The following is a 16961-nucleotide window of genomic DNA, read 5'->3' as shown; positions in this document are numbered from 1 at the left end:
CGGATGGGTGGGGTGGCCTGAGTGCTGTAGGTGTCTTTCCCTATGCAGTCCTATAGATCCTGTGGTTCCGGTTCCCGGGGCTTAATACAGCAGCAGAATGTTCAGGGTGACGGAGCCTAGTATTTTGGAAAAAGAAAATTGTATACTGTCTGCATTTCAGTATCATTTGCCATTATTGTGCATTTCTGAAACTACTAAATATTATGGAAACTTTCTTAAACTTCAGAAGCCCTGATTAAAGACTAAACCAGGTGATGTTGCACAACTCTGGAAACTTACTGGGAATACTTGTAGAACAATTCTGCAATCCATCTACGGATGGATTTTGTGTAAATGAAAGCTGTTTTTTAAAAAGAGACTAATGAGGTGTGTCAGAGTTAACCTGTGTTGGGTATTCCTCTTACAAACACTTCCAAGGACTTATAGGGGGTCAGAGAAGGAGACACAAGGGCAGAGCCAGCAAGGAAACCGACAGAACTGTATATCCTGCAGGTTGAAGAGCAGGATACAGAGGAAACTACAAGCTTCTAGAGACTTCCTTGGCATTGGGAGAGGCAGGGTGATTCAGGTTGTAGACTCCTGGCAGTCGTCTGCACGATTACCGCAATTTCCCTCTTCTCTTTGGCTGTGGACGCTTTCATCCTGTTTACAGACAGGATCAGGTCAAATTATTTAAACGCATGAGTAGCTGTTGGTGGTGTACCTGCAAACGGAGATGGTTGGGTGTATTGTTTCGGCTTCGACATTCTGTCCTTCCAGAAAAGTGGAGAGAACGTGGGTCTAGGAATCATGCATTCATTCAAACCCCGTGTGTTGGATTAATAAACAGCACTCCATCCCGGGCGCCTTTCCAAGCGCTGGACCTGGCGTGTTAGGAGCTGGAGTTAGGGCACCTGCGGTCCCTCAACAGGTGTGTGTATGCAATCACCTGCCCAGCCAAGCCGGAGTTAAGACACCTGAGGTCCTTGGACAGCTGTGTGTGTTTAAGAACCTGACCAGCCGAGTCGTGTTAGGGCACCTGAGGTCCCTCCACAGCTGCATGTGTGCAATCACCTACCCCGCCGAGCCAGGAGTGTGTTCCGTACGCGGGGGAGGGTGTAATAGCCACTATCCCCCGGGGCTACTGCGAGGATCAGGTCACCTATAATAACCTACGTGAAAGCATTTTGTGGAATGAAGAGCATTATGCAGACCGGAGCGATCGCTGCGGGCTGAGTCCAAGCCTGCCCCCATTTTATTGGGGAACCCGCACTATTGGCACAAGCCCGGGGGTCCTTTTCCTGCAATTTTATGAATTCGCCACTTCCTCGGTCCCGCGTTCCAGGTATTTCGCGGCGGGAATGAAGAGTTGTCAAAGCACACCACCGAGTCGCAAAGTCCAGCCTTATTTTGAGTCGGATCGCTGCGCGGACAGAGAAAGCGAGGAGGAATCTCGCCTTTAAAGTCTTTCGCAAAAAAGAAGAAAGAAAAGAAATAAAGAAGGAAGAAAGAAAAGAAAGAAGGAAAGAAAGAAAAGAAAGAAGTAAAGAAAAAAGAAAGAAAGAAGAAAGAAAAGAAAGAAAGAAAAGAAAGGAAAGAAAGAAAGAAAGAGAAAAGAAAGAAAAGTCTTTCGCAAACGTCGGACGCGCGGGCTTCAGTCCGCCCTCACCTAACATGGGGCCTGAGGGCTTGGCGCATGCTCCATGGCGGCTTGGCGCCGCGCACCGCCGCTCGGGGGCGCGCACGTCCGGCGCTGCCGTTGGCCGACTTCCGGCGCTGGCGGAGCTGGATTTCCGCGGGAGCTGGCCGGCTGGTGAGGGTGGCAGGGCGCGTGCGGTGGGGCGGGAAGAGGCAGGTGGGAGCTGGGCGTTCGGGCAGAGGGGTCGGGTCAGCATGGGGTGTGTGACGGTGCCGGGCTAGGCGTGGGGACCTGGGCCGCCGCTGGGAGTCGCGGTGGGAAGCGCAGTGAGGACCCCCTCTTGGAACCTGTGCCCGGGAGGGGCCCGCGCTGGAGCTGGCCGGGGTCGCATTCATCCCCCAGCTGGTGGGACTCCAGCTCCCAGGGCGGGGGCCTTAGGAGGGCTGCTGCGTCTGAAGTGCCGGGAACCCTTCTCTGCACGCTGCTGCCTCCTGTCCTTCTTTTTTCTTTTCTAAATCTGTCATTCATATGTGAAACGTAGGACCCGTTCAAGCTGCTCGCTCCCCACCTCTCCCCTCTCCCACCCTCCCTCATCGGGATCGGCAGAACCTTCACGTGTGTATTGAGCTTTAACAACTGAGATCTGGACGCAGGCTGATATGGGGGGCGGGGCGGAGTTCTCCCTAAACTGAATTAGGGAGCTTTATTTTAAGAATCTTTAAAAATTATCTATCTATATATCTGTCTAATCTATCTAATCTGTCAATCGCTGCCCCCACCGTGGGCCTGGAGCTCACAGCTCCGAGATCAGGAGTTGTACCTGCGATCTTGTGACTAGAACCAGCTCGGTGCCCTGAATTAGGGAGGTTTAAAGGTCTCCCAGAAGGAACTATCTTAGTCGTCTGGACCCAGCTTGAGATGGGCATCGTCAGTGAGGAAGAACTCAGTATTAAAGCGGTTTATTTTATTCTTGGATCTATTTTATTGAGAGTGAAGTTTTTTGGGCAGAAAGATGCAATCAGTTTCCATACGATGCCTAACTCATGGCCCAAATGCTCCATAGATTAAGCATGGAATGGGAAGTTCATGCCCTCTCTCACGTATGCGTTTCTTCAGGAACATTCGTTGAGTATAGCATAGGCAGATCTTGCCAAGTACTAGGGGTGCTGGCTGGAAAAGTACTTTCCCACAAAAAGCACATAGTTTTGGGGGAAGGAGATAGACAAGGGTGTGAGAAAAGCAATAAATACTGTAAAAGAGGTTTGCTAACAGGATCTATAAGAACATAAAAGATATCCTTCAGCTTAAGTTAGTGTTGCCCTTAAATTGTGATAGCTGAGGGGCACCTGGGTGGCTCAGTGGTTGAGCGTCTGCCTTCGGCTCAGATTGTGATTCTGGGGTCCTGGGATTGAATCCTGCATTGTGCTCTCCACGGGAAGCTTCTCCCTCTGCCTATGTCTGCCTCTCTGTGTCTCTCATGAATAAATAAATAAAATCTTTAAAAAAATAAATTATGATAGCTGGAATTGAAGCCAAGAGTCAAGAAGTAACAGCATAAGAGTATAGTAAGAATCTCTTATTTTCAACACAAATTTTTTGTTAATGTAGCTTAACCTTTTTAAACAACCACACTTTCCTTTTGGATTGCTTTTGTTAACTGAGCTACCTGTTTATGGAAACAGTAGCAAATATTATTGATCTAATAAATTGCTATCTAATGACATTGATGCTATTTTTATCTTATTTTTAAAAACAATTAAAAATAGATTGTATTTATTTGATAGAGTGCTCGTGCTCTAGAGAATATAAACCAGGGGAGGGGCAGAAGCAGAGGGAGAAACAGACTTCCCCCTGAGCAGGACCCTGGGATTATGACCTGAGCTGAAGGCAGACACCTGACTGACTGAGCCACCCGGACGCCCCCCTATTTCATTTTGTAGCTGAGAAAAGTGAAGTTCAGGGTACGTAACTTACGCAGGGTCACAAAGCTGGAGAGAAGCTAACTTGGGAAACGAATCAGAAAGTTTGACTCCACAGTTTACTGTTGGCATCATGCTTTTCTACTTCCCTGTTGGTAGTAATGATAACTAACATTTACCAATCATATTTAATTCTTATAACAACTCTCTATGAGGTAAGCACAGTTAGTATCCTTTCAAGTGGAGGAAACTCAAGATCAGAGAGGTTAAGCCACTCAGCCAAGATACTGTACCAACCAGATAGTGGACTTAGGGTTTGGGTGTGACACTAACCAGTTTCTCTCACCTCCCACCTAATGGGAGATGGGAGGTTGTATATTTGGTGTAAAGTACTGTGCCCATGACTGAACATGAGTAAGTGGAAAAATACTTGAAGAAATGCTGTTAATCTGAATGAACATGAGGGTGATGAGAACTTGCTTTTCTCCCTTCAGGATGGAACAGGAGTGGGACTTGTATGCAAGCGAAAGGCGGATGCTCAACCACTGAGCCACCCAGGAGTCCCAAGAGTGGGACTTGTACAATGTTGCCCTGTAAGAAGAGGAGGACCACAGTGACAGAGTCCTCACGGGACCAGGGCAACCAGGAGGAAGAGGACCTTGACCTGGAGTCAGCTATTAAGCCATCGTCTGACCAGGTGAAGGACTTGGGGTCAGCATCACTCTCTGGGGGTCCAAGCCATGGCAGAGTGGCTGGCCTCCAGGTCGAGTCATTACAGGATGCCAGCAATCAGCTTTGTGTGGAGGATCCTTCTTTGAGCTCTTTAAGCTCTAGGATACTCACCCAGGACACGAGTGCACCAGTTCTAGAAGCTGTTGATGCGGCCATCTCTCAGGGAATCACCCTCCCTTCCTTGGAATCTTCCCAGCCCCTTCATGCACACGTCGGTAAAGGGAAAGTCCAGGCCCCTGGTGCAAGGAGAGGGAAGAAGATTACGCTGAGGCCTGGACCTGTTTCTCAAGAAGACAGAGGTGATCATTCTATTACAAAGGAGCCTTTTTCAGGAGAGCCTGGTGAAGAAGTCAAGGAAGAAGGAGGTATGGTACAAAGGGTTGTTAGGCCATGTTTTCCTTGGTGTATCAGTTTGCCACTGTACTCTTTGCAGTTCCTTTATTTATTTATTCAAAGATCTTATTTATTCATGAAAGAGAGAGAGAAGCAGAGACATAGGCAGGGGGAGAAGCAGGCTCCTACAGGGAGCCCCATGTGGGACTCGATTCCAGGACCCTGGAATCACTCACCGAACTGCTGAGCCACCCAGGTGTCCCCTCTGCAGTTCTTTTACAAAGCAGTATCTCTGAAAGGGGGATACTGATTCAGTATGGAATCAGAAATGCAGGGACATCCATGTGACTCAGTGGTTGAGCTCCTGCCTTTAGCCCAGGGCGTGATCCTGGGGTCCCAGGATTGAGTCCCACATGGAGCTCCCTGCATGGAGCCTGCTTCTCTCTCTGCCTATGTCTCTGCCTTTCTCTCTGTCTTTGTCTTTCATGAATAAATAAATAAAATCTTAAAAAAAAAAATGCAGTGCTGACACTTAGGACTTTACAATTGAGTGGAGACTTTCTTCTCCCTCCCATTCTTGAGATTCTCTTCTGTATCCTTTTCTCTCCTCCCTTCATGTCTGGAGGGGAACTCTATGGTGTTTTGTGATTTGGTGGGGATCCATGAAATGGGGCTTGTGGAGGAGGGGCAGCAGTGTAGAGGGACAGACTGCTGCCTGGGACATTGGGTGGGACTCTACAGAGACACCATAACCCTTAGGACTGGAGGGCTGAGTTGTAGTTTGACACATGGGTATGGGAGGCCAAGAGGAGCAGGCACAGAGGCAGAAGAGGATAGTGACATGGTTGGAGGAAGTGAGAGATGACTTCAGAGCGGTAAGTTATATTTAGATTGCAAAGGGCTTTGTTTTTCACGCTCAAGTGTTTGAGCTTTTCCCATACGTGATAACCAACTAATAAATAAAAGAAGCAGAAGGCATAGATCTCACCTCAGCAAGCTTGTAGTCTAGTTGGGAAGACAAGACATAAACACAGTTCATTTGGAGCAGTTGGAGGCAATATGTAAGTGTGGGAGTTTGTGGTACAGGGAATTAGGAATTTTGAAATTGGGATTTGATGGATTGGTAGGATTCCATAGACTGGGGAAGAAGTAGAAGTGGGGTGGCACATTCTGGAAACACATGGGCGAGCAGCAAGGCTTCCCGGGGTGAGTGCAGGTGCAGACCACATGGGTCCTGGCCGTGCTGCCCCTGAGACCTGACATCCCAACCTTGACTGGGATGTTGGCAGCAAGGAGAGAAAAGAGGGTGTATCTTAGAGACATTCCGAGGGAAGGACTAATCTTGTTTGGAGACTGATGCCATGTCAGATACCTGGCCTAGGAATGGTGAAGCATGCATTCGTAGCGCAGGCCTTGGAGGGGTTGAAAAGGGTGTGAGGTGTGAAGTGGGGGCCTTCACAGTAAAATCGAAGTCTGAGATCGTAGTTTGGTAGAGGTAGGAGTAGAGACGGTCAGAGTGTGCATTGTGCTGCTGCTTTGTAGAAAGGAACATGGAAAAAGTTGATGGCCTGAGGCTGAGGAAGAGATAGGGAGGGGAAAATAGAAGAGGTGACAGGAGAGGTCAGAGGAAGGAGGAGAGCTATGAAAACAAGGCACATCCCTTAAAAGTTCATGCCATGTTGGCAAATTGAATTTAAATAAAAAATTTAAAAAAAAAAAAGGTTTGTGCCAAAGGAGTGAGAAGGATGATGGGGCCTGATGGGCTTGCAGGTTGGAGGTGCATGAGGGGGACAAGGAGATCAGATTGTGGCCCTTAGGAACAAGGATGATGGCAGCGGGAGAATGGAAGTGGCCAGGGAGGGGATCCCTGGGTGGCTCAGTGGCTTAGCGCCTGCCTTTGGCCCAGGGCGCAATCCTGGAGTCCTGGGATCAAGTCCCATGTCGGGGAGCCTGCTTCTCCCTCCTCCTGTGTCTCTGCCTCTCTCTCTCTCTCTCTATCATAAATAAATAAATAAATAAATAAATAAATAAATAAATAACAAATAAATATCAATCTTAAAAAAAAAGGAAGTGGCCAGGAAGACAGCTGGCTCACCGAAATGTCCTCTCCAAGCTCCTTGTGTTTGATGTGGAGGTGGGGGACCTGCAGGGGACATGGATTCCAGTGCTAGCAGGGCAGGAATGGGTGATTCACTAGGGGTTCAGGGTCACTCATCTGTTGGGGAGTGCAGCCTAGAGCTGTTTCCAGTGGCTTCCCACAGATGTCCAAGTGTAGGTGAATAAAATAGACGTTTGTGGTTTAAGGTTATCTATAATACCACCCCCTTCTTTAAGCTGGATAATTGAAAGTGGATTCTACCGCCTTGCACTTTAACGAGCTGTATACACACAAGTAATACCAGTAAAAGAGTGACCTTATGAGCCTCTTTTTTTCCCCCCAAGTAACTTCTGTGTGTATGAAACAGAAATGTAACATATAAACCAGAAAGGAAGAAAGATTGAAAAATATTGAAAAGTTTAAGGAAGAAAATAAAAATCACCCACAATCTTGCTACTCGCCGTAATTACTATTAAATTTAGCATTGGGGTGCCTGGTGGCTCAGTCAGTGGAGTATGCAACTCCTGGGGTTGGAAGTTCGAGCCCCATGTTGGGTGAGAAGATTACTTAGAAGTGAAATCCTTTTTTTTTTTTTTTTTTTTTAATTTATTCTTGAGAGGCACAGAGAGAGGGGCAGAGACATAGGCAGAGGGAGAAGCGGGCTCCCTGCCGGGAGCCCGATGTGGGACTCCATTCCAGGACTCCGGGATCATGACTTGAGCCAAAGGCAGACAGACACTCAACCACTGAGCCACTCAGGTGCCCCTAAAAGGGAAATCTTAAAAAAAAAAAAAAAAAAAAAAAAAAAAAAAAAAAAAAAAGAAAGAAAAAAATTATTTTTTTGTTGTTTTGCTTTCTTTTAAGTAACATGTAGTATTATGATTATGTAGAAAAGACCCCCCAAAAATCTGAGTTATTTTGAAATGTAGTAGTTTCCCCATATCCGTGGTTTTAATATCTGAGGTCAGCCGCGGTCTGGAAGTGGGTGATCCTCCTGACTTCTCATTATAAGGATAGTAGTAGCCTAACACTGTGTCACTACACCTTTATCACTCCCCTCACTTCACTTCCCCACATAGGCATTCCATCATCTCACATCCTCACAGGAAGGAGGGTGAGTACAGGATAGTAAGCTATTTAGAGAAAAAAAGACCACATTTGTATAACTCTTGTTAGAGTATTATTATGATTGTTCTGTTTTATTATTTGTTAATCTTACTGCTTATTTTTTTTTCTTACTGCTTAACTTATAAATTAAACTATCATAAATATGTATAGGAAAAAATACAGTATTATAGGGTTCAGTTCTATAGGAGGTTTCAGGCAACACTGGGACTTTTGGAACATATGTCCCGAGGGTAAGCAGAAGGCTACTATATCAGCATTTTGTTATAGTTGGTATATTGTGAGATCATGTTTCTAGACTGCAGGTGCTAGTGATTATTATATTTTTTAAAGATTTTATTTATGAGAGAGAGAGAGAAAGAATAGATAGGGAGGGGAAGGGCAGAGGGAGAAGCAGACTCCTTGCTAAGCAGGGAGCCCAACACGGAACTTGATCCCAGAACTCTGGGATCATGATGCGAGTGGAAGGCAGATGCTTCACCCACTGAACCACCCAGGTGCCCCAGGTGCTGGTGTGTTGGTGTGTATTTCCCCCTTCCCTCTTTTTTTTTTCCAGAATTTTAATTCTTTTTTTTTTTTTTTTTTTAATTTTTATTTATTTATGATAGTCACACAGAGAGAGAAAGAGAGAGAGGCAGAGACACAGGCAGAGGGAGAAGCAGGCTCCATGCACCGGGAGCCCGACGTGGGATTCGATCCAGGGTCTCCCGGATCGTGCCCCGGGCCAGAGGCAGGCGCCAAACCGCTGCGCCACCCAGGAATCCCTTAATTGTTCTTTTGAAATTGATTCACATACCCTAATTTCTACTTATACTTTTTTTTTTTTTTTTTTTTTTTTTACTTTCTAAAATGATTAACTTAGATTTTGGCTTATAATTAGTTGACTTGTACAGTTCTCAGCTGATTATTCATATTATTCATAGTTTTTAAGCTGGCAGTAAACAAGTTATAGATGTGCGCTGTGTAAGGCTTTCCCTTTTCTGTCCCTCTTACCCTTTTCAGCTTCCCTTTCTAGGGGCTTTGAGCATCTAGCACAGAGATAGAGGAAAAGAAGAGTGGGGTTCCTGCAAGGTTCTCTGAGACGGGAGTTAAATTGAGAAGCAATATGATGTGGTCATAGAAAAGGGAACATTTTTGGGGCACCTGGCTGGTTCAGTCAGAAGAGGATGTGACTCTTGATCTCAGAGTTGTGAGTTTGAGCCCCGCATTGGGTGTAGAGATTACTTAAATATATAAAACTTTAAAAAAAAAAAAAAGGGACATTTTTTCTATGGCTGGTAAGCTGTAGGGACAGTGTTAGAGGAATTCCAAATACGTTTTAGGTGGTAAAAGTATCATTGATGGAAACTACGTTACAAAGTGAACTTCTGATATGTTTGATTAAAAAGTCTTTTATGTTGGTTCAGTTGTGAAAATGTCAGCATTGTTAGTTCTAAAACTTGCTCAAGATTGTTGATTAAAAGAGAACACTGTGCTGTTTATTGAAGTTCTCTTTTCTAAGACATTTGGCTGAGAGCAACTTTGGATTTGATGGATTTGGTATTTGACTCCTTGTCTAGTCCCTATGAAAGCCAAAGCCCTGGGATGTTTTGACATTATGGAGTGATCATGGGTTCTGGAAGTGAAGGATAGAAGATTGAGAGTAAATGCAATTAAGGATTAATTCATGCTTTATTTAAAATTAAAGCTTTTTTTTTCTTTGTTGGAGGAGAGGATGGTCCAATTCTTATTATTTATTTATTTATTTATTTATTTATTTATTTAAATTTTATTTATTTATTTATGAGAGACAGAGACACACACAGGCAGAGGGAGAAGCAGGCTCCATGCAGGGAGCCTGACATGGGACTTGATCCCGGGTCTCTGATCCGGGGTCTCCAGGATGATGCCCTGGGCTGAAGGTGGCGCTAAACCGCTGAGCCACCTGGGCCCCGGATGGTCCACTTTAAAACCATGTTTACCGATTCCTGACGGAGTCGCCAAAAACAAAACAAAACAAAAAATAAAACCATGTTTACACCACTTGGAAGTGCCAACGTCGATGAGATACCAGGTCGATGAGATATCAGGTCACAGGACCAAGGCTGCTTTGTGTGGAGCTCAGTGATAACTTGATCTCTTTTTGAAAATGTTCTGAATGTGTAATACACAAACATGGAAACAATTCATAAATGCTGACAGTCTACAGTGAAAAGTTAGGTGCCCTTTCCCTCTGTCCCCTTCCCCCAGGTTCTTATCTCAGGAGTAAGTAGTCACTGGTTAGCACTCCCTGTGTGTCTTCTGTGGCTGTTCTGCCAGCATGACAACCTGTCACGTCTATTGTTTACTTTTGCTACAGCACGAGTGCTTATGTGCTTTGTAAATATTCCGTCTTCCCCAGAAGAAAGGTAGCACTCATGAGGAGTTGAGGTAAAGGGGAAGGTTGTCTTTTTTTTTTTTTTTTTTAAGATTTATTAATTTATTCATGAGAGACCGAGAGAGAGAGAGAGAGAGAGAGAGAGAGAGAGAGAGAGGGATAGGCAGAGGTAGAAGCAGGCTTTCCATAGGAGCCCCATGGGGGACTTGATCCCAGACCCCAGGATCACAACCTGAGTCTAAGGCAGCCGCTCAACCACTGAGCCACCCAGGCATCCCAAGGGGAAGGTTGTCATTGATAATTTTATGGTGACTTTTACTCCAATTTCTGCATAATTTAGAGTCAGAAAGTTCAGGACATTGATAATGGATTAAATGTGGTGTTAATGATTATTCTTATAAAATGTACCTTTGTCATCAGGAATATAACAGCCCCCACCCTACAATTATGGTTTTGATTTCTCCAAAGGAAAAAGAAATGTATAACTCAAAGCATATTTTAAGTAGAAAGACCTTGGGGTGCCTGGCTGGCTGTAACTCCTAATCTCAGGGTCATGAGTTCAAGCCCCACGATGAGCTTGGAGCCTACTTAAAATTAAAAGGAAAAAAAAAATAAAAGAAATATGTTGTAGTCATTATGTGGTTCAGCTCCCTGACATAACAGGTGAGCTTGGATCTGAGCTTTTATTTCTTAGGACCCTATCTTTAAAAGGGAGAGGAGAATGCCTCTATAGTGTATGTATCATTAGTGAAGTTTCCCAGCTATAAATGACTTTACAACAAAATGCTGATTTCTACAACCTAGTATGATGGATAATGGGCAAAGTATAGAGCAATACCTGTGATTTTTCCAGGAAAACCTCAGTTGCATTCTGGAGGGGCGATGCCTTTGCTGCCATTAGGCAGCCACTCTGCAAAACCAGGAGCCCAGCCTGGGAAGTCCCCTCAGCCAGATGTATGTGCCTGTCCTCAAGAAAAGCCACTTGGGACTCTGGTTTCGCAAGCTGAGGATGAGACAGAGGACGGTGGACTCTTCATTCCGATGGGTAGGCTTTCTTTTTCTTCTTTTGTAATTAAACTCCAAAAAAGCCTTTATTGAAGCATAATATAAAGCATAATATGCAGAAAGCTCCATGTATCGTAAGATTTCCTGAATTTTTGGAGACAAATAACTCATGCAGCCAGGAACCATATCAGCAGAGCACTACCTGTACCCTTTCAGTTATTACCAGCATCTCACCTGTTGGGGACTGTTAATTCTGACTTCTGGCAGCACAATTTGGTTCAGCTGTTTTGTACGATGAGTGAAATCCTATGTTTTTATGAGTGCATTTTGGCCCATGTTGTTGAATGTACTTGTAGATTGTTCATTTTCATTGCTGTGTAGTATTGTTTGGGTATTCTAGATTTTCTGTATCCATTCAACTCTTAATGGGCGTTAGGATAGTTTCTGGTTGCAGGCTACTCTGAATGGTGCTGTTGTAAACATTCTACTGCAGATCTTTGTGTGAACATCTCCATTTGATTTTTGTTGGGTGGAATTGCTGGGTCACAGGATTAGGCCTCTGAAATTTTTTTGAAATACTGTATTATTTGTGAATTATAACACATATAGACAAGTGAATAAGGACTTTATTCAGCTTAACAGTTTTATAGTGAGCACCTGTGATTTCTTTTCTTTTCTTTTTTAAAAAATATTATTTATTTTATAGTGGGAAGAGAGAGAGTGTGCATGAGTGAGGTGTGGGGCCACGGGAGAAGCAGACTCCCTCCCGAGCAGGGAGTCCAACATGGGGCTTAATGGTAGGATCCCAGGGCCATGAGCTGAGCTGAAGGCAGATGCTTAACCGACTGAGCCACCCAGGTGCCCCTTGTGAATTCTTTTTCTTATTGCAAATACTAGTGGTGATCGTGAACATTGCACCCTACCTTATTTGCGGGAAGGTAGTCCATATTCCTGTTTGGGGGCTTTGTTTTGTTTTTAGAAGTGGGGAGGGGCAGAGGGAGTGGGAGGACCTCAGTCACACTCCCTGTTGAGCACAGATCCTACGCAGAACTCAGTCTTATGACCCTGAGATCACAACGTGAGCTAAAATCAAGAGTTGGACGCTTAACTGAGCCAGCTGGGTGCCCCCGTATTCCTCATTTATGCATGAAAGAGTTGTAGACTTCTCGTGGATACAGTATTTTTTTTTTTAATTTTTAAAAATTTTCATTTATTTGTTTGGCAGAAAGAGAACAGGGGACAGAGAGAGGGAGATGCAGGCTCCCTGCTCAGCATGGGACTCGATCATGACCTGAGCTGAAGGTAGATGCTTAACTGACTGAGCCACCCAGGCACACTGACTTTTTATAGATATATTTTATCTGATTAGGGAGATTCTTTTCCTAATTTTATGAGAGTTTTATCATATTGAATTGTGTCAGTCCTTTTCTGTCTCTATTAAGATGATCATATGGTTTTTCTTCTTTATTCTATTAATGTGGAGATTAATGTTGATTCTTACTGTCGGATTTGTTGAGATATAATTTGCATACAATAAAATTTATCCAATGAGTTTTGAAACATGTGCATAATTATGTAACTGCCAACACCATCAGCATGTGGGGCATTTCCCTTACTCCGAAAGCTCTCTCACCCCTGTTGCAGGCCTTCATTCTCAGCCCAGTCTTAGCTGCCCGCATGTATCCTTGGAGTTCTGTGTTTCCTACAGTATTATGCTTCTGTGTTATGGATCCTGTCACATCTGGTATCTTCTGCCTAGTACAATGCTTCTGAGATTTGTTCATGTTTGTTCTTTTCATTGCTGAGTAGTATTCTATCCCATAGATGTACCACAATTTATTTGTTCACTAGTTGATGGACATTTGGGTGGTTCCAAGCTTTTGCCTGAAGCTGCTATAGACATTCAGATATAGGTCTTTGATAGACATTAAGTTTTTATTTTTCTTGGGTAAATCACTAGAAGTGATGTTTCTGGGGCCTATGGTATTATATATGTTTAACTTTATAAGAAATTGCTGACCTATTTTCCAAAGTGGCTGTACCATTTTACACTCCCACCATGTGTGAGATTTACAAATGAGCTACATTCTTGCCAGGATCTATCAGACTTTTATTATTTTTATTTATTTATTTATTTATTTTTTTAAATTTTTATTTATTTATGATAGTCACAGAGAGAGAGAGAGAGAGGCAGAGACACAGGCGGAGGGAGAAGCAGGCTCCATGCACTGGGAGCCTGATGTGGGATTCGATCCCGGGTCTCCAGGATCGCGCCCTGGGCCAAAGGCAGGCGCCAAACCGCTGTGCCACCCAGGGATCCCTCTATCAGACTTTTAAATTGTATCCATTCTAGGAGGTGTATTTCCTTGTGGTTTTAACTTGCTTTCCCTAAGGAATAATGATGTAGAGCATATTTTCATGTGTTTATTGGCCATTTGTAGATCATTTTTGATGAAATGTTTGTTCATTGTTCTGTTGTATTCATTCCTTTTGTAATTGGTACATGTCTTGCAAAGAGATACTTTTTTTTTTTTTTTTTTAAAGATTTTATTTATTTATTTTAGAGAGGGAGAGAGAAAGAATCCCAGGCAGACTCCCAGCTGAGCGCAGAGCCAGATGCAGGGCACTATCCCAAGACCCTCTTTCCCAAGACCTCTAAAATCAAGAATCAGATGCTTAACCAACTGGGACATCCAGGCACTCCTTGCAGAAGATACTTTAAAACTATGCATATATCCTGTTTCTCCTCAAACTTTTGCTCACTTATTTTATTTTACTTTTTTTTGCCCACTAATTTTAGCATCCATTGGTAGATTGCCTGTAACAATTATTACTGTGTTGTTCATATGGTAATTCTCTTCTTTCTTCTTTTCTTTTCTTTTCTTTCCTTTTCTTTTCTTTTCTTTTCTTTTCTTTTCTTTTCTTTTCTTTTCTTTTCTTTTCTTTTTTTTCTTTTCTTTCTTTTTCTTTCTTTCTTTCTTTCTTTCTTTCTTCTTCTTCTTTCTTCTTTCTTCTTTCTTCTTTCTTCTTTCTTCTTTCTTCTTTCTTCTTTCTTCTTTCTTCTTTCTTCTTCTTCTTTCAGATTTTATTGATTCATGAGAGACACACAGAGAGAGGCACAGACATAGGTAGAGGGAGAAGCAGGCTCCCGGTGGGGAGCATGATGTGGGACTCGATCAAGTCCTGAGCCAAAGGCAGACGCTCAACTGCTGAGCCACCCAGGCGCCCTAATTGGGATTTTCTATAAAGAAGAGCTGTACCTTTTCCCTCCTTTTATTTATTTATTCATTTTTATGTGAGTATGGACTCATGGATATTTACTATTTGAGTTACAATGTGATATTGTTATATTTTGCTCAGAATGTTTTAGTGTTGGCTGTGGGAAGATACTTCAAGTTTCACTTTTATGGAGTATGGTTTTGGTATCGTTTCAAGGAACACTGCCTAATCCTGAGGTTCTTGGCTGGCTCATTTGGTGGAGCCTGTGACTCTTGATCTTGGGGTTATGACTTCGAGCCCCACGTTGGGTGTAGAGTTTACTTTTGGAAAAAAAGAAAAAAAAGAAACTCTGCCCAATCCAAGTTCACAAAGTTTCTTTCTTTTTTTTAAGATTTTTATTTTTTTATTCATGAGAGACACAGAGAGAGGCAGAGACATAGGCAGAGGGAGGAGGAGAAGCAGGCTCTACGCAGAGCCCCATGCGGGACTCAATCCCAGAACTCCGGGATCACATCCTGAGCTGAAGGCAGACGCTCAACCTCTGAGCCACCCAGGAGTCCCTGGTCACAAAGTTATTTTTGTGCAAGTTACATATTCCATTTAGATATATGATCCATTTTGATTGAATTATTTATTTTTAAAATATTTTATTTATTCATGGCGGGGTGCAGAGACACAGGCAGAGGGAGAAGCAGGCTCCATGCAGGGAGCCTGACATGGGACTGGATCCCAGGTCTCCAGGATCACACCCTGGGCTGAAGGTGGTGCTAAACCGCTGAGCCACCCGGGCTGCCCTAAATATGCCATTTAGATCAAGTATAATGTTCTTTATATGTTTGTAAGGTCAAGTTTGTTAATTATGTTGTTAAGATCTTTTATGTCTGTATTGATTTCTTGATCTACTGTTACATTTGTTACTGACTGACATTTGTTGAAATATCCAGATTTGACTTTGGCTTTATCCTTTTTTTTTTTTTCTGTCAGCTTTTGTATATTTAAGTCTATTATCAGATGTATACAGATTTAGAATTGTTTTCTTATTTATTTATATATTTAACTTTTTTTTTTTTTTTTCCTTTTTTTGGTAGACTCCATGCCCAGCATGGAGCCCAGTGCAAGGCTTGAAATTATGACCCTGAGATCAAGACCTGGGCTAAAATGAAGAGTTGGATGCTTAACTGACTAAGCCACCCAGAAGCCCCTATTTTCCTTTTGAATTGATTCACTTAGTATGAAATGTTTCTTTTTATCTTTATATTCTGGCCTTAAGGTTTACTTTGTAACAGATATTTGTGTATACATGTTATAAATATTTATATTCTTTTGCTTTCAACTTTTTTTGTTTGTTTTTAAAATGTTTCTTTTATGGGACGTTTGGGTGGCTTAGTGATTGAGCATCTGCCTTTGGCTCAGGGTGTGATCCCAAGGTCCTGGGATCGAATCCTGTATCAGACTCCCTGGGAGAAGCCTGCTTCTCCCTCTGCCTGTGTGTTTGCCTCTCTCTGTGTCTCTCATGAATAAATAAATATTTAAAAAAATAATAAAGTGAATAAAGAGTTTCTTATGTAATAGCATACTTTAAAAAAAAAACTAGTGTGAACGTATTTGCCTTTTTTTTTTTTTTTTTTTAAGATTTTATTTATTTGAGATAGAGTGGCAGAGAGCATGAGCAGGGGGCAGAGGGAGAGGGAGAAACAGACTTCCCACTGAGCACAGAGCCCGATGTGGGGCTCAATCTCAGGACACCGAGATCATTACCTGAGCCAAAGGCAAACACGTAATCTGACTGAGCCACCCAGGAGCCCTACATCTTTGTCTTTTAATTAGAGCATCTATTTCATTAATATTTACTTATTTTAAAATATTTTATTTATTTATTTGAGTGAGACAGAGTGAGAAAGGGGGGGGAAGCAATCTCCCCACTGATCAGGGAGCCTGATGAAGGGCTCTGTCTCAGGACCCCAAGATCATGACCTGAGCCAAAGTCAGGTGCTTAACTGACTGAGCCACCCAGGCACCTCAGTTTTTTATTTTTATTTAATGCAATTTCTGATATAATTGAGTTTATTTTCCTGCATTTTTTTTTTGTTTATTTTGTTTTTCCTTTCTTTTGATTAATCGGGTACTTTTATTTTTCTTCTCTATTACTCTTTAGTTATTTTTTCTTTTACATGTTGCCATATAGATTAGCAATATGAAACTTTGTTTTGTTTTGCTTTTAAGCAGTCTAGGACTTAATATATTCTTGCTTATTTTTTAAAACTTTTTTTTTTAAAGATTTTATTTATTTTTCTTTTTTTAAATTTTTATTTATAATAGTCACAGAGAGAGAGAGAGAGAGAGAGAATGAGAGGCAGAGACATAGGCAGATGGAGAAGCAGGCTCCGTGCACCGAGAGCCCGACGTGGTATTCGATCCCGGGTCTCCAGGATCGTGCCCTGGGCCAAAGACAGGCGCTAAACCGCTGCGCCACCCAGGGATCCCAAAACCTTTTTTTTTTTTTTAAGTGAGCTCTGTACCTAGTGTGGGGTTTGAAATCACAACCCCAAAAATCAA

The 16961-nt window shown here is 43.0% G+C and overlaps 1 protein-coding gene across 5 annotated transcripts in view; it reads left to right on the top strand.

Annotated features, from left to right (window-relative positions):
* GON4L (gon-4 like) overlaps positions 1-16961 on the top strand; it is a 75111-nt gene that overhangs the window by 1122 nt on the left and 57028 nt on the right. For 3 of the 5 annotated variants that reach the window (XM_041745498.1, XM_041745504.1, XM_041745492.1), the window contains exons 1-3: positions 11-1792; positions 4032-4634; positions 11035-11226. In XM_041745498.1, the coding sequence (XP_041601432.1) occupies positions 1654-1792; positions 4032-4634; positions 11035-11226 (934 nt within the window). In that variant the 5' untranslated portion in view covers positions 11-1653. Of the gene's footprint in view, positions 1-10; positions 1793-4031; positions 4635-11034; positions 11227-16961 lie in introns of those variants that run through there. The other 2 variants (XM_041745514.1, XM_041745519.1) reach the window with 2 other exon arrangements.

The sequence above is a fragment of the Vulpes lagopus genome, chromosome 1 (genome assembly GCF_018345385.1).
Source record: "Vulpes lagopus strain Blue_001 chromosome 1, ASM1834538v1, whole genome shotgun sequence".
Classification (NCBI taxonomy): Eukaryota; Metazoa; Chordata; class Mammalia; order Carnivora; family Canidae; genus Vulpes; species Vulpes lagopus.
This window is presented reverse-complemented; position numbering and strand designations above follow the sequence as displayed.